The 21,244-nt window shown below is 42.1% G+C and overlaps 1 protein-coding gene across 3 annotated transcripts in view; it reads left to right on the top strand.

The window, feature by feature from the left end:
* The window catches only part of fancl (FA complementation group L), an 83,954-nt gene that overhangs the window by 43,067 nt on the left and 19,643 nt on the right, over positions 1-21,244 (top strand). For all 3 annotated transcript variants that reach the window (XM_078556925.1, XM_078556922.1, XM_078556923.1), the window contains one exon: positions 12,106-12,174. In XM_078556925.1, the coding sequence (XP_078413051.1) occupies positions 12,106-12,174 (69 nt within the window). The remainder of the gene's footprint in view (positions 1-12,105; positions 12,175-21,244) is intronic.

Here is a 21,244-nt window from a genome sequence, read left to right on the forward strand (position 1 = left end):
TTGAGGAATCTAATAGAATGTATATCAGAGCTATTGATTTTTAAAAATAGCTGGTGTGGATTGCTTTAACTTTGAAGAGAGCATAATGTACATATTGTGTAGGAATTAATCCTATCATGTTGGTTGATAGAGAGGGCTGATTGGTGTTTTTTTTATTCATTCATGTGATGTGGCATCACTGGCTCGGCCAGCATTTGGTGCCCATCTGCTAATTGCACTTGAGAAGGTGGTGATGAGCTGCCCTCTTGAACTGCTGCAGTCCATATTGTTTAGGTACACCCACAGTGCTGTTAGGAAGGGAGTTCCAGGATTTTGACCCAGCGACAGTGAAGGAATAGCGATTATAGTTCCAAGCCAGAATGAGTGGCTTGGAGGGGAACTTCCACGTAGTGGTGTTCTCATGTGTCTGTCATCTAGATGGTAGTGGTCGTGGGTTCGGAAGGTGCGTTGGAAGGAGGATTGGTGCGTTCCTTAGTGCGTCTTGTAGATGGCACACACTGCTGCCACTGTGTGCTGGTGGTGGAGGAAGTGAATGTTTGTGGATGTGGTGCCAATCAACTGGGCTGCTTTGTCCTGGATGGTGTCAAGCTTCTTGAGTGTTGTTAGAGCTGCACTCATCCAGGCAAGTGGCGAGTATTCCATCACATTCTCGACTTGTGCCTTTTAGATGGTGGCCAGCTTTGGGGAGTCAGGATGTGAGTTACTCACTGCAGGATTCCTACCCTCTGACCCGTTCCTGTAGTCACTGTATTTATATGGCTAGTCCAGTTCAGTTTCTGGTCGATGGTAACCCCAGGATGTTGATAGTGTGGGATTCAGTGATGGTAATGCCATTGAATGCCAAGGGGTGATGGTTAGATTCTCTCGTTGGAGATGGTCATGCCTGGCACTTGTGTGACGCAAATGTTAGTTGCCATTTGTCAGCCAAAGCTTGGATATTGTCCAGGTCTTGCTGCATTTTCAAATGGCCTGCTTCAGTATCTGAGGAGTTGCGAATGGTGCTGAACATTGTACAATCATCAGCAAACATCCCCACTTCTAACCTTATGGTGGAAGGGAGCTCGTTGATGAAGCAGCTGAAGATGGTTGGGCCTAGGACACTATCCTGAGAAACTCATGCAGTGATATCTTGGAACTGGGATGATTGAACTCCAACAACCACAACGATTTCCCTTTGTGCTAGGCATGACTCCAACCAGCGGAGACCTTTCCCTCTGATTACCATTAACTCCAGTTTTGCTGGGGATCCTTGATGCCACACTCAGTCAAATGCTGCCATGATGTCAAGGGCAGCCACTCTCCCCATACCACTGGAGTTTAGCTCTTTTGTCCATGTTTGAACCACGGCTGTAAGGAGGTCAGGAGCTGAATGGCCCTGGTAGAACCCAAACATCAGCGTCCGTGAGCAGGTTATTGCTCAGCAAGTGCCGCTTGATAGTACTGTTAATGACCTCTTCCATCACTTTACTGATGATCGAGAGTAGACTGAAAGATGGTAATTGGCTGAGTGGATTTGTCCTGATTTTTGTGTACAGGACATAGCTGGGCAATTTTCCACAAAGCCGAGTCGATGCCAGTGTTGTAGCTGTACTGGAACATCTTGGCTAGAGGCACAGCAAGTTCTGGAGCACAAGTCTTTTGTACTTTTGCTGGAATATTGTCAGGGTCCATAGCCTTTGCTGTATCCAGTGCCTTGAACTGTTTCTTGATATCAGGTGGGGTGAATGAAATTGGCCGAAGAGGAACGTATGTAATGCTGTGGACCTCCGGAGGAGGAGGCCGAGATGGATCTTTCACTCGGTACTCCTCGCTGAAGATTGTTGCAAATGCTTCAGCCTTATCTTTTGTGCTAATGTGCTGGGCTCCCCCATCATTGCGGATGGGGATATTTGTGGAGCCTCCTCCTCCTCCTCCAGTGAGTTGTTTAATTGTCCACCCATTGACAACTGGATGTAGCAGGACTGCAGAGCTTAGGTCTGATCAGTTGGTTGAGGAATTGCTTAGCTCTGTCTTTCACTTGCTGCTGATGCTGTTTGGCATGCAAGTAGTCCTGTGTTATAGCTTCACCAGGTTGACACCTCATTTTTAGGCATGCCTGGTGCTGCTCCTGGCATGCTCGCCTGCACTCTTCTTTGAGCCAGGCTTGGTGTTAATGGTAGAGTGGGGGATATGCCAGGCCATGAGGTTACAGATTGTGGTTGAGTACAATTTTGCTGCTGCTGATGGCTCATGGTTGCCCAGTTGCTAGATCTGTTTGAAATCTATCCCATTTAGCATGGTGGTAGTGCCACACGATACGATGGAGGGTATCCTCAATGTGAAGATGGGACTTCGTCTCCACAAGGACTGTGCGGTGGTCCTTCCAACCGATACTGTCATGGACAGATATATCTGTGACAGGCAGTTTAGTGAGGATGAGATCAAGGATGTTTTTCCCTCTTGTTGGTTCCCTCGCCACCTGCTACAGACCAGTCTAGCAGCTATGTCCTTTAGGACTTGGCCAGTTCAGTCTGTAGTGGTGTTTCTGAGTCACTCTTGGTGTTGGACATTGAAATCTCCCACCCAGAGTACATTCTGCACCCTAGCCACCCTCAGTGCTTCCTCCAAGTGGTGTTCAACATGGAGGAGCACTGATTCATCAGCTGAGGGGGAGGCAGTATGTGGTAGTCAGCAGGAGGTTTCCTTGCCCATGTTTGACCTGATGCCATGAGAATTCATGAGGTCCGTAATCGATGTTGAGGACTCCTGGGGCAACTCCCTTCCAACTATATATCACTGTGCCGCCACCTCTGCTGGGTCTACCCTACTGGTGAGTCAGGGTATATTCAGGGATGGAAATGGTGGCATCTGGGACATAGTCATACCCACAGAATCATGCCTTACAGACAATGTCAGGCTGTTGCTCGACTAGTCTGTGAGACAGCGCTCCCAATTTTGGCACTAGTCCCCAGATGTTAGTAAGGAAGACTTTGCAGAGTCGACAAGGCTGAGTTTGCTGTTGTTGTTTCTGGTGCCTAGGTCGATGCCGTTGATGAGCCCGGTTTCATTCCTTTTTTGAGACTTTGTAGTGGTTTGATACAACTGAGTGGCTTGTTAGGCCATTTCAGAGGGCATTTAAGAGTCAACCGCATTGCTGTCGGTCTGGAGTCACATGTAGGCCAGATGACGTAAGGACAGCAGATTCCCTTCCCTAAAGTACATTCGTCAACCAGATGAGTTTTTACGACAATTGGCAATGGTCATCATTAGATTTTTAATTCCAGATTTTTATTGAATTCAAATTTCACCATCTGTCGTGGTTCAATTTGAACCCGAGTCCCCATGGTAGGGTCTCTGGATTATTAGTCAAGTGACAATATCACTTCCCCCACTGCTTCCCCAGACTGATGTAACGTGAACGTTGTTTTAAAAATGTGAGTTTGTGCATGCTTTTGTTACAAAATGTAGTTTAGAAAAAAAATCATCTTGAACAAGAAGATATTGGCTGTAATGTTTAGCTCTGTAACATTGCTAGGTGCTAGTGCTTTGGAAGCTGAACAGCTAAAAATGTCAAGCACACACCACCCTATGGTTGTAAGAGCTCTGGAGCTGGTGTGCCATGTGTGCACTGGAAGCATGCAGAGTGCACAGATCACAACTTCAAACAGCGTCAAAGTGATGCCCACTTTGCCAATTTTGATCATACAGGTCCAGTTAATGCCCTCTCATAATCCTCCTCAGCTGGTATGCATCAAAGGGGGATCCACTGACTAACTGCCCCCCCCACCCCCGTTAGTTATTTATATAGCTAGCCATCCAACAAACAAAGAAGGTGTTTTTGACCTTTTTGCTGTTGCAAAGTTTGTGGAAGTACTGTGCTCTTGAGTAGTTTTGGTGACTTGTTTGAGTTTGAAGGGAGTGTTGCTGAATCCTGACAGAACTCAGGGAAACTTTCTGTCCTGTCAACAAAGATCCTATCAGAGTTATGGGGATTACTGTTGTAATTCGTCTTGTCTTGCAATATGGCAAGGACATTTGAGCACAGGCTGTTGAGAAAGGATGCCCGCACAGGGCACCCTTAGTCGAAGGCCCTACCCACTTAATGGTCTTTGGGGAGCACTTCTTTTATCACCACTTCAGCCATGAACATTGTCTAAGGCATCTATGATTCAGCAAGGAGGTGGTCACTGAACTGTGGTACCTCCTTCAATAGGACCTACAGCCTCACAGGAGGGTGAAGATAGCAAGGCCATCAAGGTCACTTCCCTCAATTATATATGCATGCAAATCTTTCCAGGCAGGAGCAGATGACATAGCCAACAATTCACAGTTCATCTATTGCTGCATCAGGGAGGTGGCAAAGGCCCTGTACACCAGGAGATGGGACTTGATAGCCTTCTATTACCAGAAAGAAACAGGAAGGGTGAGCACATGGCTTTGCCAGGCAAGAGCGATTCACAATGGTGCCAGGTGCCATTGACAGCATGTATGTGGCTCCGAGTCCCACACGTTAACGGGAGGTGTACTGGAGCCATAAGGGCAACCACTCTATCAGCAGTTGGTATGTGACCATGCCATGACACCTTGTCCTTAAGGCAGCCAGCTGTTTCCACTGTTTTGAGCCACAACAAACCAGCGACTGGTTGCTCCCTTCTGCTACCCCACCACGTGTGGATCTGGTGTCTATAAGAGTACCGTGAAGCCACAAGTAGCATTGGAACAAATGATCGTTGTCTTGAAGTACTGGTACTGCTGCCTGGACCACTTGGCAGGAGCCCTCCAGTATTTATCAGAATAGCTGCCCAAATTTTGTGATGTCTGCATCCTCCACAAGTTTACTACTATCATGCCAGTACAGGTGTGAAGATATTACAATTTTTTTGAAAAACTGTATTCCTTTTAACACGGACCCTAATGAACTGTAAGATGGCTGCTGGGGGAATCACCTGACTTTTGCAACTTCAACACTCTAGCAAGTTTTCTGGAAAGTTCCAAATTCTATTATAATGGGTAGTGGTCTCCCTTAAATGGACATGCCTAAACAGCATTCTTATGTGGAATTTCACACCCGCTATTGTCAAGGCTTACTCCAAAACACAGAGACAATAAACTCCCAGACCCTGACTCCAGGTCTGTAATGTAACATAGGGGGCAGAATTTTGCTGTCGGCGAGCAGGGGGCGGGGCCTGCTCGCCGACGTGTGAAATGATGTGTGAACCCCCGACGTCATCCCGCCCCATTTAAACTTCCAGGAAGGCGGGGGGGCAGCAAAATCAGCTGCGGGCCCGCCGACCTGTCAATGGCCAATTGAGGCCATTGACAGGATCATTTAAACAATTAAAGGACCTGCCTGTCCAACCTTAAGGTTGGTGGGCAGGCCTGGAGCACCAGCGGCAAATAGAAAAAACATGAAACCTGATCCCCGGGCTGGATGAGGTTTCATGCAGGGTTTTAAAAAGTTTATTAAAGTTATAGTGTAAATTATGAACATGTCCCATCTCATGTGACATTGTCACATGAGGGGGACATCTTAGGGAATTTTTTTATTTTTATTTTTAATCTTTTTCAAAGTGAAAGCGATCTCCCTGAGGCTGCACTTTGCCTCAGGGAGATGTGCGCTCTTTCGTGCACATGCGCGAAAGAGCGTACTCTCGCTTTTGGGAAATACTCCCCGCCTGCACAGGAAACGTATAGCGCTTCCTGCCGGATGTCACGCTGGGCGGGCCTTAATTGGCCTGCCCACGTGAAATGGCAGTGCGGCCCGCTTCTCTGGCAGGGATCGGCTCCCCGCCCGCCGGAGATTGGGTCAGGCCCGCCTGCCCGACCGGCAGAAAATTCTGCCCAGGTAGTCTATCAGGGCTGAGTATCCACAATTAAATGCTAAAGACCTCTGCCTACCTTTTATTGTATATCAATGGCTTTTGACCATGTGCCTGAAACTCCTCGTGAAGGACCATAATTTGCCTTCCATCGTATATCAATGGCCATTCATCATGTGATTGAAGCTACCCCCAATTTGAAATCCTTTTACCAAAAACTGAGGGGGGGGACTGGATAGTCTGCTCGACACAAGCAACGATATTACAGCAGCAGAAAAAAAGGGTTGTGTCATCTTGCCTTTTTAAGACCTGTGAAGTTTAAAGTCTTTTAAAGCTCTCTTGTTGGAACAGCTCTGAGTTAGCCTGTAAGAAATTGGACCTCTGGTTACAACAGCCATCAGGACCTCTCTGCACTACCAGTTGAACAGTCTTTACTTTGAGGGAACCTTACAGTTAATCCAGCGTTTGGCCCCAGCCATCTGAAGTTAGCTGAACTTTAATCCCAGAGTGAGAAACACTGTCTCTTTCACTGGACTGTCAAAGACATGTGAACTGCTAACCATTCTGTTTGGTTTCAATATTTGTTTAAATGAGCTACTGTCTTTCATTGTATCTTTCTTGGGCTTGAAGTGATTGATGTAGCAGTAGGCCTTTCCGGGGTGAGTGTGTGAATAAATAATACTCCTTGTTTAAATCCATGAAAGCCTGCTACTTGTGACTTTTAAGTTGACCACGCACTAACAGGGGTTTGAGAACACACATCAGCCTTATCAAAATTCAAATACACTGATTATGAACAGAAGGGAATTGGGGTTTCAGTCAATCTCTCTTCCCTGTCTGTAACACCATCTTGAGGGTGCAACCCTTGTCATCAGGCATTCTGAGGCCAACTAGGGAGACGGGGAAAAAAAGGAGGAGGCAGGAAGAAGGCAACTAAGGCCTTTTGGCCCTGGAAGGGTTGTCTGTGACTGGCTATTCAGACTCTATTCTCCTAACACATTATCCTATCATTGCCATTACTTCACAATTCTCCACCTATCTATCTGCTACATTCCATCACAGAATCCTTTTATCCAAAATCTTAAAGGCCGCCAACAAAAAGAAGTTCCATAACAACTTCACCCAATTATAAATATGAACCTGAACTATGCACCCTTGCAAGAGAGGGAAGAATGCCAATGTTTGTGTTGCATTGTGTTTGGATGATGTGCCTGCTATGGATGAATGGCTGGTGGGAGTGGAAGCAGAGAGAGATGGGTGTGAGGCTGGCAGCATTAAGCGTTTGGCTGAGGTGCAGTATCGGAATGTTAGCCCTGATTTCCGTTTACTAGAGATGTTCATGGCTGAGTGATGGAGGAGGAATGGTGCATTGAGTGTCACGAGAGGTTGGTGGCACAATGGATCATAAATGTGTCAAGAAACTACCATGTTTTTCATATTATTGTGGAATATTGTAAAGTAGGCTTATGTTTGTGGGTGTGGGGTTCTGTGTGTGGCTGATTTAATTGAACTAGAGTCAGATAGACTGCTAGGTTGAATTTATCAAAAGAGCTAGGCGTAAAAAAGGCATTTGAAATGCTGATGAGTGAGCTAGGGTAAAAGTCTCAGCAGAATGAAATGAAATTTGCAGTTTAAGATTAGTGGAGAAGCGTTTGGTTTTCAAAGAAACATGATAAAGTTATACAACTTGACAGGATAAATAGGGCAAGGTTATTATGTTTATTTTTCAAAAAGAAAATGGCCATATTAACAACATGAAAAATTTCTATATTATGGGAAAAGTAAATTCTGAAGACATATGGGAACAATGGGATTTACAGATTAAAGAGCGAGAAATATCTTTAAAGGAGGATGGAAGGCTGTATGGGGTGGCTGTATAAGATCTAAAAGATACACCGTGTGAAACAGACTTGGGGAAGCTCTAGCCACTTTGCAGAAGCCTGCTGTTCCAGTAACCAAAGTTGTGTTAAAAGCCTTTGGAATTCTACTGTCAAGTAGGTGCCTGTGGTAACCTTGCTGGATTGCCTATCTAATTTTAAAATCTATTTTGACCTGTTGCTTTAAAAGGTGCTGTGTAGTTAGGAGTCAGGTTAATTAGGAATTTTGGGATTTATTATAATATTAAAGAAACGGTGTAACTGTAATCTTGTGCATGTGTCTTAATTCTTTTTTGTTAACATATGTTTCAATTTAATTTTTAAAACCTCTAAAGGCGATAGTGGACTCATTACTTCTGACGTTCAGTGCACAAACCTCGTAATAAATACAAATTGCAAAACCATTGTGATAGCGTGGCCAAGTTTCCCTTGTGGATTTGGTCCATCTGGCAAATACCACCTGTCATATCATAACAAACGTCCTTTGAAGGTGTACTCACTGATCTTGACCACCTGCGTGAGGTCACTGAATTTTCTCTGTGACTGCTTTCAGGTCCTTGGGACCAAACTCCAGGAAATGACCTTCCTGGCCACCTGTTCCCATTCCCTTTTCAGGGTGTGCCTCAGAGCCTTCTGTTCATGCAGTAAATGTAATTTATCTAGATTTGCAAAAGTCCTTTGATGCGATGACCCGTAATTAGCTAATGAATAAGGTCCGAGAAAGTGGAGTCGGGGCAAGGGACAGGATGAATTGCTAGCTGGATTCAAGATAGAAATTAGTCATAGCTCTGGAGAGAGTGCAGAGGAGGTTTACAAGAATGTTGCCAGGGTTAGAAAAATGTAGCTACGAGGAAAGATTGGTTAGGTTGGAGTTATTTTCCTTAGAACAAAGAAGGTTGCGAGGTGACTTGATTGAGGTGTACAAAATTATGAGGGGAATAGTTGGAGTGGACCGGATAAAATTGTTTCCCTTGATGGAGAATTCTAGAACCAGGGGACATAGATTCAAGATAAGTGGCAGAGGAAGAACTTTTTTACGCAGAGGGTAGTGGGTGTCTGGAATTTGCTGCCCAAGTTGGTGGTAGAGGCAGAAACTTTAAACTCTTTTAAAAAAAAGTACCAGGATCTGCACCTAAAGTGCTGTAAGCTACAGGGCTATGGGCCGGGTGCAGTAAGGTGGGATTAGAAAGGGCACCTAGGTGTCCTCAGGCTGGCATGGACAAGATGGGCCAAGTGGCCTCCTTCTGTGCTGTAACTTTTCTATGGTTCTAATTGGGAGTAAAAGGCAGTTATTCAGAATGGCAGAAAAGTTCACTGGTATCTGAGTAAGATACAGCTGATGAAATTCTAGTTTCCCAATTTCTTGTTAGCTCAGCAAACGCCAGTTCTATTATTCAGTTGTCTATTCTCCAGATTTAATTTGTTGTAACAAATGAATGTACCAGTATTTTCTTCAGTTTAAAATAACACATCCCTCAGTTTTACATACAATTGGTCATCCCCAAGGAAGAGGGAAACCATCTTTGCCCATTGTTCCTTTTAGAACATTCTGACCAGAACATTCTGGTCAATTGAAACCCCTTTATTTTTGTGCTGTATTGGGTCTCACTCTTGTCGAAGCATTTGTTTATTTTGCTGTTGGCATCAAATATGTCTGCAGATCTGTGTAACTGGGGAAAAAAATCTCTTTACCTTGTCTCTTCTGTGGTTTTTATTCCATAGCTCTAATCTCCCTACAGATACTAAATGTGAATGATGACCATTTAGACTGAGTAACTAAAGTGCAGAAGTGTCCATATAAATATTCCTTAACGAAGAATTGGTGACTTCAGTAAATGGGAGAAAAATTTGCTGAGAAAATTCACAACTTTAGTTTTGAAAATTCTCTAAACTATATTAATTCTGATTAAATTCTGTTACATACGGGTGTAGTATCTAAAGCTAAAGGCCTGTCTTATCCTCGTGTTTTACTTGTGCGGTATGCGATTCTTAAAAGCATCATTTAAAAAAAAAACTGCCCTTGCTGGAATAGCTATTTCAATGCATTTCTGAGATTGAGCTGTGGAGATTCCAGGTACTTCAAAAATGGTGGGCAGGATGTGGATCCAAACGCCCTAATCCCATTTCCAACAGATCCTACTTTTGCCGGAGGAGGGGAAATGGGGGCAGGATGTGACTCCCACACGTGGGAATTCCAAACTCAGCAAAGCCATTTGAATTCAGTGCTGAGTTCAAACAGATCCCATATTCGCTGGAGCAAGGGCCTTATCCCACAGTGTGGGAGTTATGAATCTTTAGAGAAGTCGTAAATACTCGTGAAGGGCAAATAAGGTCTGTAGAACTGTCAAACTGTACAAGTTAATTAAATGGACAGCCCTTTAAAAATTGAAAATAAAGCATCCTGCTTTTGTCTGTGAGAGTTGAAAAACATCTATTGTAGCAGTTTCAATAACTGTTAACATAATCCTAAATGCTATTGTAGCATTATCAATGCTTGGATGCTTTCCAGAGCCTATCATTATCACAATGAAGTTGGCTGTCAGTTCACAGTCTGGCGAAGAGGTTATTAAAGGATTAGCTGTTTTTGATCTGGGTTATGAATGCAAATCGGTTTGTTTTGATAAGGGAGGGGTTAAGTACTTGAAGGGATTTAAATGTTTTGAATGAGCTTTCATGCATAGGATTTTTAAAATATAGTGAACTCTAATATATATTTAGAACTTTTTTATTTCATCTCAGCATGGCTCCTGAGATCTGCCCATGGTGGATACTGGATTAGTTGGCAAAGGGTTGTGGGTGGAGGATTGAGTTGGCATAGGGGCTATAAGGGGCCATGGGGATGGTTGGAGGGCATGGATTGGCATAAATTGGGACTAAGTTAGCATAGGCGCTATAAGAGGCCGTGGGGCCTGGGTTGGCATGAGTTGACATTAGTTTGCATAGGGACTGAGGTCTTGCAGATGGTTGGGTGGCATGGGTTGGTATGGATGATATGAGGGGGGCTACTGGGCATGGGGGGCATGGGGAGTGGTTGGGGGAGTGAGAGGGCTAGAAGACTTAGTTTTTAAGAAAACAACTGGGATGAAGTGGCAAAGAACTGAGGTGGGCCTTTTAAACAGCCTGCCACAGCACTCGGCAAGTCCTTGCAGCTGCCTCTGATCTGCATCCGGGGATGGCAGGCCTGACTCCATCCTGAATGCGACCACCGCCCACCTGCCCCCCACCCCACCCCCCCCCCCACCATCCGAATGAATATCCTGCCATTTAGGTCACTTTTACCTGAGAGGAGTGGGGTGGGCCAGGAAATTTCCAGACTCCCACTACCCGACTCAGGATGAAAAATCCAAGTGTTGGTGTAGAAACTTAATGTTCCGTTGTCAGATATCAGCTTTTAGTTGCTGGGGACCAACAGGATCTGATTCAGAATGTTTCTATGCCTCAGCCATAAAAATGGCAGGATCAGTTTGTAATCCATCCATTTGCATGAGTTTTTTAAACAGAACTCAGAGGTGTATTTTTCAGGCAAGTGCTCAAGTTAGACTTTTGCTTTTATATTTGAGAGCAGGAAACTTTTATGGTAGCAATTAGACTTACTTTTGACTGATTTTGATGGGCAAGCATCTATTCTACAGGCAAATGGCCTGAGAGTGGAGACAGCTGGAATTTCTGTTAATTTAATACTTGCTTTAAATATGGTACATGTGTGAATAACTATCAAGGAAATAGTGCAGTTCAGTCTAACTGTTTATATGCATTTTCTAGTACAAGTCTTTAATGTGTATCAGGAGTCTTGGCATTTTTTTATTGCCTCCAGCACAAACCAAGAGATACTGAGATCAATGGTCAAGCCCTTCTGCCTTGGTTGGAATCTCCTAAACTGTCACAAGCCAAGAATTGAATGGGGCGACATCTTATTTTTTATAGCTCAGAACTAACTATTGGGGCATCGTGAATCACTCACTTATATTAAAAAAGAACTCTTCTGGTTGTTATGATTATAGAATTTAAGGAATTTTGTGTTCACTATTTTTAAAACTTGCAAGGATGTTTTACGAATTACATTTTATTTACTAAGCTGGAACTTATGACTGCTTGTTGGGTGTTCACTGACTTTAGGGGGAGCTGTAGGAGAAAGAGGTGTGAAACCTGACAAAACTAAAATGTAAGTGTATCACTTTCAGAGTCATGTAACTCAAAGATATATGCAGATATGTGTTGATGACTAGGTTTGAAAACTAAGCTCTACTTGCTAATTAATGGGTACGAAATTCCTACAATATCCTTTAAAAGATTTTTCACAAGCCAGTTTGGAGGAACACTTGTCCTAATAGCTTGCAGTCAAGAGTTCAGAGGTCTAATCATTAACATCTTGTGCCATTCCTGAAGGCATCAACAACCTATTACTTACTTGACTTCTTTTTTATCTTCAGTATCCAGCTGAACCACCTGATTGCTCCACAGATTTTCCTGTTCCATTTGTGATTTCTTGGACACAGCAGGTACTGGTCAGATTCTGTAAATGCTCTTTTACTGTTGTTGGTCTTTTTTGTAGTACCATAAGTATTCTTGTCAAGGGAATATTCTGCCTTTATAAATTATACCAACTATATAAATCTTTGCCGTAGCTGAATTTGCTGTTAAGATAAGCAGACATCTTGTTTGGAAGAGTAAGCTTATTTCAAGTTTCAAAACATTTCAAGACCTGTTGTTTGTTTGAGCCTTCTCAATGGTTTGGTGAGTTTATCTAATAATTGGCTGAACAATACAGTTGAAGAAAGCTCCTGGCCTATGCTATGTTAGCTGATCTTAGCCTTGCATCCTAGCTACATTTAGCTCATAGGCTGGAAGAGAAAAGTTGGTCAGAGTTCCTGCTTCTGATCCTTAACCAGCGACCTCTGCTGCAGGGGCAGATGATGGACTTTGGGTGAGGAAATATTGGCCTGAGCTGTGATGAGGCCTCCTTAATCAAATGATACGAAGGTTCTGTTGGGTCTACTGAATAAAAGTCACTTGGGTGAAATACCTGAAGGTGACCGGCCCCCAGAAATGAGTCAAGTGAGAAATTCAGCAAAGGAGAAAAATCAGTGTACTTTGAGTAACCCAAATTGACACAGCTGCTGGCATCAAAATAGGCAACAAGCAATGAATGGAATTGTTATTCACTGATACCTGTGCAAGATACAGCTGATGGAATTGCCAGTTTCCCAATTTCTTGTTATCTCAGCAAATGTCAGTTCTGTTATTGAATTGTCCATAATCCAGATTTAATTTGTTGTGGCAAGTGACTGTACTAATATTTTCTTCAGTTTAAAGTAACATATTCCTCAGTTCAACTTCTGCATACAATTGGTCATCCCCTAGGAAGAGGGAAACCATTTTTGCCCACACGTCCTTCCTTTTAGAACTTTGTGACATTAACCTGTCAAGGGAAGCTCCATTATTTTGTGGTGTACCGAGTCTCAATCTTGTCTAAGCACTTGATTAATGTGTTCTGCTGTTAGCATCAGATATGTCTCAGATCTGTGTAGCTGGAAAATATTCTCTTTACCTAGTCTCTTCTTTGTTTTTGTTTCCATTGTCTTAATCTTCCCTGCAGTGTTTCCTTTTTAATTCTTTTAATGTTTTTTCATAAGTTCCAACATATCCTGCTATTGATTTTATTCAGAAAGCTAGCCTTGCCTTCTGTGCCATCCAAACGTATAGGTCAGATTGACTTCTGACTTTAAAAAAAATCATATGTTCTATTGTCCTTCAAGTTGGTTATGTCTCTCTTCGATCCTGATTTTTAAACAAATGAAAATTTTTAGCCAAATGATTCAGTGAATTCTGGATATTCTAGAATTAGATCGATTGGCCTTTTTTGTGGATTTGTAAATAAAATTGCAAATTGTTAATATGTCAAGATTACCATATAATAAGCATGGTAAGGGTGTAGTATGAATTGCCTTCCTCCTAGAAGTCAAGAAACTTTTATATTAAAACCTTTCAAAACTCTTTTAGTAATTGATAATGGGGGAAGGGGTAAAGATTTGAATTAACGTAACACCTTTCACAATCTCAAGGCGTTCCAAAGCGCTTTGCAGCCAATTGAGTATCTTTTTAAGCGTAGTTACTGATGTAATGTAGGAAATGTGGCAGCAAAATCCCACAAGCATCAATATGGAAATTAACAGAGAACCTGTTTTTTGTGCTGGTTGAGGGAAAAATATCGACTAGGGCACCCAGTATTCCCGTACTGTTCTTCAAAATAGTGCCATAGGATCTTTGACATGCACCTGATAGTACAGGCAGGGCCTTAGTTTGATGTGTCATCTGAAAGATGGTACTTCTCTTGGACTGTGATTTAGACTTTGCACACAAATTCCTGGGACTTGTTAGGTGCTTATTCACTTATTGTGAATACCAATGTGACATAGCACATTTTTAACTAAAGAATATACACTATTCCATGAATGGTAAAACTAAAAAAGACTATCCACAGGCAGAGGAGAATGAGCTACTTTCTATTAGATGGGTAAAAGTCAGAAATGGTAGAATTTAGGAAAAGTATATCCATGGACAGAATGGAGGCTAAATAACTAAAATAAGAGAAGTTCCTAGGTAATCAAAGCCAGTCCATGAAAAGAGACAGGGCACCATGAAGGAAAATGTCAAACATTGAAATGCTCTCAGTTCCAATAATTGTAAGAATGATGACTCACAGTGCATATAGCAGACATGATAATAAACTTTGTTATATCTTTTACAGTTGGTTCAATACAAATTAATTTTAATCTGAAGTAAATCTTGTTAACCAGTATATCGTCTTTCTGTCCCTTTCCTGCCTTTAATTTTTTTTCAAAATAAATAACTGTCCAAATCTGTTACTGCAGGCCCTATTAATTACACCAAAAAAACTGGTAACTGAATACATGTATTTTGTAACTATTTGCTGCTTGTGTTTATTTTGTAAAGATTTGGATTCATGCACTTGTTGCCAAGGCTTAGGCAGTAGTATTTGAATATATTTATAATTAAGGAGTATTTTTTTTTTCCACTGCTAGAGTTATAGCTTGACATTTTTACATGGCATCCATATTGAAATGCATAATTTTCCTTATGGTCCCTGTCTTCCTGCTGGGATGATAATGTTTTGATGTATTTTTCTGTTGCCGTGATGAGAGGGCTGCTGCTGCTGCTCTGACATATTCATTCAGATGAATAATTATAACTTGTGCAATGTCAAGCAGATGATGGCAGGTCTTTGCACATCAAGCCAAAGCCTGATCGCCAGTGCAGGTGTTTCACAGCATGATCAGATAAAGCCAATGGTTTGAAGCTGAGATGGCACATAGTGACTAGTGAGGAATGAGCATCAAGGGCAAAGTGGCCTATGCCCATATGTAACTGCTATCTCACTGGACAGCTTTATCTAGTGACAGGGCTGTTAACCTTTTGCTCTCAACTCGCAACAAAAATAAAAACATGAATTGAAGTCCATGACTTTCTTGAGGAAAATCACCTGAAGGCAAAGGGTTAATTTCCTACAGGCTAATCTTTGGCTGCAGCGCTGTTAACACCCTGAGTTCTTTTTTAATTAAGAAATGAATTGGTTTTCCGGGAGATCAGCACAATGATGCACTTTCCACTATTGTGCATCTGAATCTGCAAAATGTTCAAAAACCTGGTTCTGTGCTACAGGCATTCAAAGTAGTGAGGTCTGGCTTTCAACTCTGTAGCAGGTTTTTAGGTTCTGTAATTGTCATACTCATACAGTCGGCTTTTTAGTTATGTTCTGTCAGTGTGATTTAGAAAATGTAATGGTTGAATTGTGTCTTAAATTAAGAGCCCTTGGCCTGCACCACAAAGATAACCATAGAGACATTGATTTTTTTTTTAAACCCATTATCAGCGTTACAACTACTTTTTTACCTACAAATGTGTCTTCAGATATTGGAGTTTAAAAGAAAAAACTTTTTAAAAAATAAATTTAAAAATATGAAGCATAAATGCTTTGTTTGTTGAAACTAAAGTATGGTTGATGAACTGTCAAGCACATGACTGCCTCAGGGCCTTGGAGTTGAGAATGAAAGTGATTATTTGGAAATTTATCTCGAAAAATGTTCATGAGGTGAAATCAAAATGAAATCTAGATCATGCAAATGCTACTGAACACAATTATTTATCTGGTGGGAGGAATCTGGTTTTAAAAGTGTGTGAAAATAAGCTGCAGTTTAGCCAAGTGGTAGCAGATGAAGATATTAATGAATCAAAACTATGCTAGAATGATTGACAAGATTGCAGTGAAATTTTATTTTTTTTAAAGTGAGAAGGAGAAAGAAAATCCTTAGATATTTTGAAAGGGTACGATGTTAAATTCAAGGCAGATCACACACACTGTAATTCATTGGTGCTATTTGGTCCAATTACACATTGCAAGCTGAAGGGGATCACTATTTGCTTTGGACTTCCACAGCAGATGGAGCCACTTTACTGTAACACAACCATAAATAAACTTTCAGTAGAGATTGCTAAGGCAGACTAAACCTTTCAGAATAGTTTACATTAAAGGCAGAAGTATGAGCCTGCAGCAGAATGGACTGAGAAAAGAACATGGACCTGCAGTCTGTCATGCTGTCAAGGGTTAGTGGCTCTGGGCCAGACACCGTCAGCTGTCAATCACTGGCCTGATTTACAAGTTGAGCAGAAGAAAACATTACTTAGCTGGATTCTTTGGATGTAGATGGGGCCAAATATTGGATTTTCCTTTAAAAGGGGAAAGATGGGACAAACAATTTAGTTAATTTGTGGAGTCTAAATATAGTTGGCATTTGGAGGAGGATTATTTTACAATGTTCCTTTCAGTCTATATGTAGCCCTTCTCTGTATGTGTGTCTATGTATATGGCTTTACAATATATGTGTAGTAAATTGAATTGTATTCCTTTGTCATGTCATTCCTTGGTTTCAGCAAACTGCAACATGGGAGAAAATACAGTACAAAAAAAATGGGGCTTTTTGTTTAAATATTTAAAAATTTATATAATGTATGTGTTTGAAAATGAAACTGTCACATCAGCTTTAACTTTAGTGTGCACATTTGCTGAGTAATCCACCAAGTTATTAAAACATGCCAATGTCTGATCAGAGGTGAAATTCTAAGTTGTTTTTGTTCAGGAATTTGGTGTTGGGTGTGGAACATCTTCCCACTGATAGGGATCTTGCATTTTCAGTCCAGGTATAGCACGCACAGTTGCATAAAGGAAAACCAACAAACTTGGAAAAGACAATACATTTCCACTGCCATATTTATGGTAGAGTGGAAATCCAAATAGCCAGTGACTCAAGTGCTTGACTCTCAGATTTCCCAGAGTTAGGGAATTTACATAATGTTGCTAAACATGTCAGTGCTCACAAAATGAGGAGAGTGGCAACAGTAAACTAGCCTCTGGCAGATTCTTGTGAATATAGCCAGGAGGTCCAGCTGAAGAAATAAAGAAACTGGCCCTCTTTTTAGGAAGGCTACCAAAGGAAATAATTATCTCTCAATAAACTAGGCCTGGAAAACTCTTGTGGATCCCATTGCCTCTGCAGAAATGTACTGTACAGAATGCCATTACACTAGTTCTGCTTCCTTTTATTATGTCAGACTGCAAGGAGGTGGATGCATTAGTTGCGTTGCCCCACCCCAATGGAAAACGCAAGGCAGTACTGAGTCCCACCCTAATATCTGCCTACAAACTCCCTGCCCTAGACGTACATTGCGTTTATTGGGTGATTGAAGATTTTTGGGACCTATCCCTATGAGAGCTGGTAGAACTCCTATAACCAGTAGAGGAAGTATTCGCACCCATGTCTTGAAAGTGAAGTCATGCTCATTGCAGATTTTTAGGCAACTAGGATGCCATCCTGACAGTTGTGATGTCAGTAATGGTTCACTGGTCATAGAACTGATCTAAGTTGGAAGGTCATGGGTTCGGGTCCCACCTTAGATGCTTGTGCATGTGTTTAGGCTGCCATTTCCGTGCAGCCTATGAGAGAGTGCTGCACTGTTTGTGATGCCATCTTTCAAATAAAATTTCAAACTGAGGTCCTGACTGCCCTCATGGCATTCTATAAAGGGCAGGAGTTCTAGTCAACATTACCCCTAACCAACAAACAGATTGATTGACATTTATTGTTTGAGGAATCCTACAGTGTACCCATTGGCTGCTGCATTTCCTAAATTAACAATTGCTACAATCCAATAGTACTTCATTGGCTTTGAAGTGCAGTGATTTCCTAAGGTCGTGAAAGACGTTATATAAATGTGATTTATCCTTTTTATTCTTTTCCATTTTCTCTCATCTGCGCTGACACCACCACAGTATGCAGAGTCACATTGAAGACACCCAACTATTGTGGGCGTCTTTGGCACTGTGGTCAAATTACAATGCCTACCAAACCACACAGCTCAGCAAGCTCCACATCTGCTGTCTTGGAAAGGGAAATGTCCCCTTTTGTAAGGAAGCCATTCATAAAAATTTAGAAAAAATATATTGCATTTTTCTTCAGGAATCCAAGCCACTTCTCTGGCCTGTACCCACTTTCCTTGTCCTGCTAGCACCCTTCATGAGGATGGTATGTCTGGAATTGCCAATTCTGATTTTGAAGTATTTCTTGGAGATTTAATCAAGTGACATTTGATCACATGGCATTTGATCATGGGCATTTTCCCACTGTTTACAAATATTTAACTCAGTTGAGTGTTTTGGTATCACCAAATCCTTAATAAAATATTTGACTTTTTGTTTTGTACTGAGATGAATAATACGATTTATAACTATAGCACACAAAAGAATAGAAAGATTTAAGGATAAGTAATATTTAACTAAAAACTACTGTGATGTTTCTACAGTATCAATCACAATGAGAAACACTTAAGTAAATACCACTGATTCAACAAATCACTAATTTCTAACTGAAGTTTTCATACAATTCTATGACTTTTTGCAATACACAGCAAGTTATAAACACAATAAATAAAATGAAATTCAAATAAAACCAGATTCAATGCACTGACTCCCACAGCCCCAACACTGAAGTTTAGCTTCAGCCCTCCGGGAGCAGCACTAAAGCTGCTTAATTCCTGTACTAAAACAAACTGGACCGAATTTTGCAGTCAGCGGCAAAGCAAGAGCACTCGCCGCTGACCACCAGATAAGCCTCACTGAGAAATCTGGTGATCTGTCTGGTGAGAATTTCACCTCAAGCACTGTGCCACTGATTGCAGTGTTCTTTACTGGACATACGCAGTGTGGAGTTGGAGTGATCTCATCAAGCTATTCAAGCAGCCAGACACATTAATGGGTTTTCACAGGCCGCCCCCCAAGCCAACCAGGATACAAAAATCACTAAAATAAAATAACTTCCGTTTTTTTTTACATGGAGCAAATTGTAGTTGATGCAAACAAATGGGGTGAAGGTAGAAATGAAAATGTTCTGAAAAAAACTTAATTTTTAAAAATTAGTTTTAAAAATATCTAAATTATTCAACAGCACCCCATTATAAAATTATTTTTCTCTAAGGCAATTCTGTTCATCAAATTTTATTAATCAGATCATCATTAAAGACCCAGTTACACCTGTTTGGACAAGGTGTAGCTTTTCATGGGGTTTTGAACAGCGATGTGGGGACAGGAAAATTGAAACTCTCACTGATTTCAATGATTGGCTGTGGGAGGAGCCACAGCTCGTGATAAACTGCATTCTCAGAATTTCCACGCTCATTAATGCATGCCCAACATCTTGAAGTTGTGGTCAGTTTTAGAGTGCTAATGACAGTGAATGCTGATAGTCCGGCCCATTATGCAATAGGACACATCTCTTTCTCTCTCTCTCTCTCTCTCACACAGCTTCTGTAGCCTTCTTGGCACTCAGAGTTTCTAAGTAATTTTTGCTAGCTCTGATAGCACCATCCTCACAATCCGTAATGAAGGTTCTAAATAGGGGACCAGCAGGGCTCAGACGATGCACCTTGGCTGCAAGCAATGAAAATCAGGGCGCTGCACATCCGTGAACTGCACTCATAAGGACAATTTCTCTCGAGTCATGAGCAACAGTCCTTGAGAAGGTGGTGGTGAGCTGCCTCCTTGAACAGCTGCAGTCCATGTGATGTAGGTACACCCACAGTGCTGTTAGGGAGGGATTTCCAGGATTTTGACCCAGTGACAGTGAAGGAACGGCGATATAGTTCCAAGTCAGAATGGTGGCTTGCGGGGAAACTTGCAGGTGGTGGTATCCCCATCTATCTGCTGCCCTTGTCCTTCTAGTGGTTAGAGGTCTTGGGTTTGGAAGGCCCTGTAAAAGGAGTCTTGGTGAGTTGCCTTAGGTCTGTTTCATCTTGTTGCCAGCTTCCACTAACACTAAGCCCCACTGAGTCTCTCTGACACAAGAGATGATGTTTGGCACAAATGGTGTTTCTGCTCCAGAAGCATTAATTGCCACTTAAGGGCCTCATATGTGCCATGGGCAGGCGGCCCATCTGATGCTTCCCCTGCTACCTGTAAACTTGTGGTGGTGGCAGGTTGGCTGCCGGCAGGTGAACTGCCAATGGCATGAAGCCCTAATTTTTTTCCTGTCTGCAGGTGACCCATAAAATTCAGCCCTCGGTGTGGGTGAGATGAATCTTATAAAATACATTCAATGGAAAGCTAAATGAGCCTATTGGGGAGAAAGGAGTGGAAGCATATGTTGAGAGGGTTAGGTGAACAAGGGTGAGAGGAGGCTTGTGTGGAGCATATACGCCAGCATAGTCTGATTACTTGTGATGCACTTGTACAAATAAAAATCGGCTGTGAATTCAAGGTTTAGTTGCTCTAAAAATGCACACTGATTTTAAAATACACTTTTTCAGATGTTATGCCAAATTTTACTTAAGATTACAGGAAGCTACAGCATGGAATGAGCCCGTTGTGCCTGTGCGATGCTGGCTCCCCATAAGCTTCAAATTTTTTTCAAGTATTTATTCAGGTCCGTTTTGAAAGTTATTATTGAATATGCCTCCACCACCCATTCAGACAGTGCATTCCAGATCATCATAAATTGCTGTGCAAAATATTGTTTCTGAATGCCTCTGATTCTTCTGCCAATCACATAAAGTTCATGCCTTAAGGACATTGACCCTTCTGGTAGAAGCAGTTTTTCCTTTATTTACTCTATCAAATCCCCTTGTCCTTCTCTATTCTAAGAAGAATATCCTAGTCTCTCCACGTAAGTGAAGTCTTACTCTGTGGTACCATTCTGGCAGAATCGTCCGTGCCCGCTGGTGTTGGGCATTTTCGGTGGCGTAAGCGGACAATATGGCGAGAAGGCCAAAATCGGTTTCATGACATCGTTAAACCAGTTTGCGATCATCCGCTCCGCCTGCCAACGGCAGGCTGCGTTTCCCACCATCGGACATCGGAAACCTCATTGTAATACATCTCCATATCATTATAAGCCTAACCGCCGGAACCATCACCCCAGTTGGATCGTCCGCCCACGACATGTTTCGCAACAACACATAAAAGGTTTGGAGTTGGCGGGCTGCACTTTAAGAGGAACTATGAGG

This window comes from Cetorhinus maximus, chromosome 14 (assembly GCF_964194155.1).
Source record: "Cetorhinus maximus chromosome 14, sCetMax3.hap1.1, whole genome shotgun sequence".
NCBI lineage: Eukaryota > Metazoa > Chordata > Chondrichthyes > Lamniformes > Cetorhinidae > Cetorhinus > Cetorhinus maximus.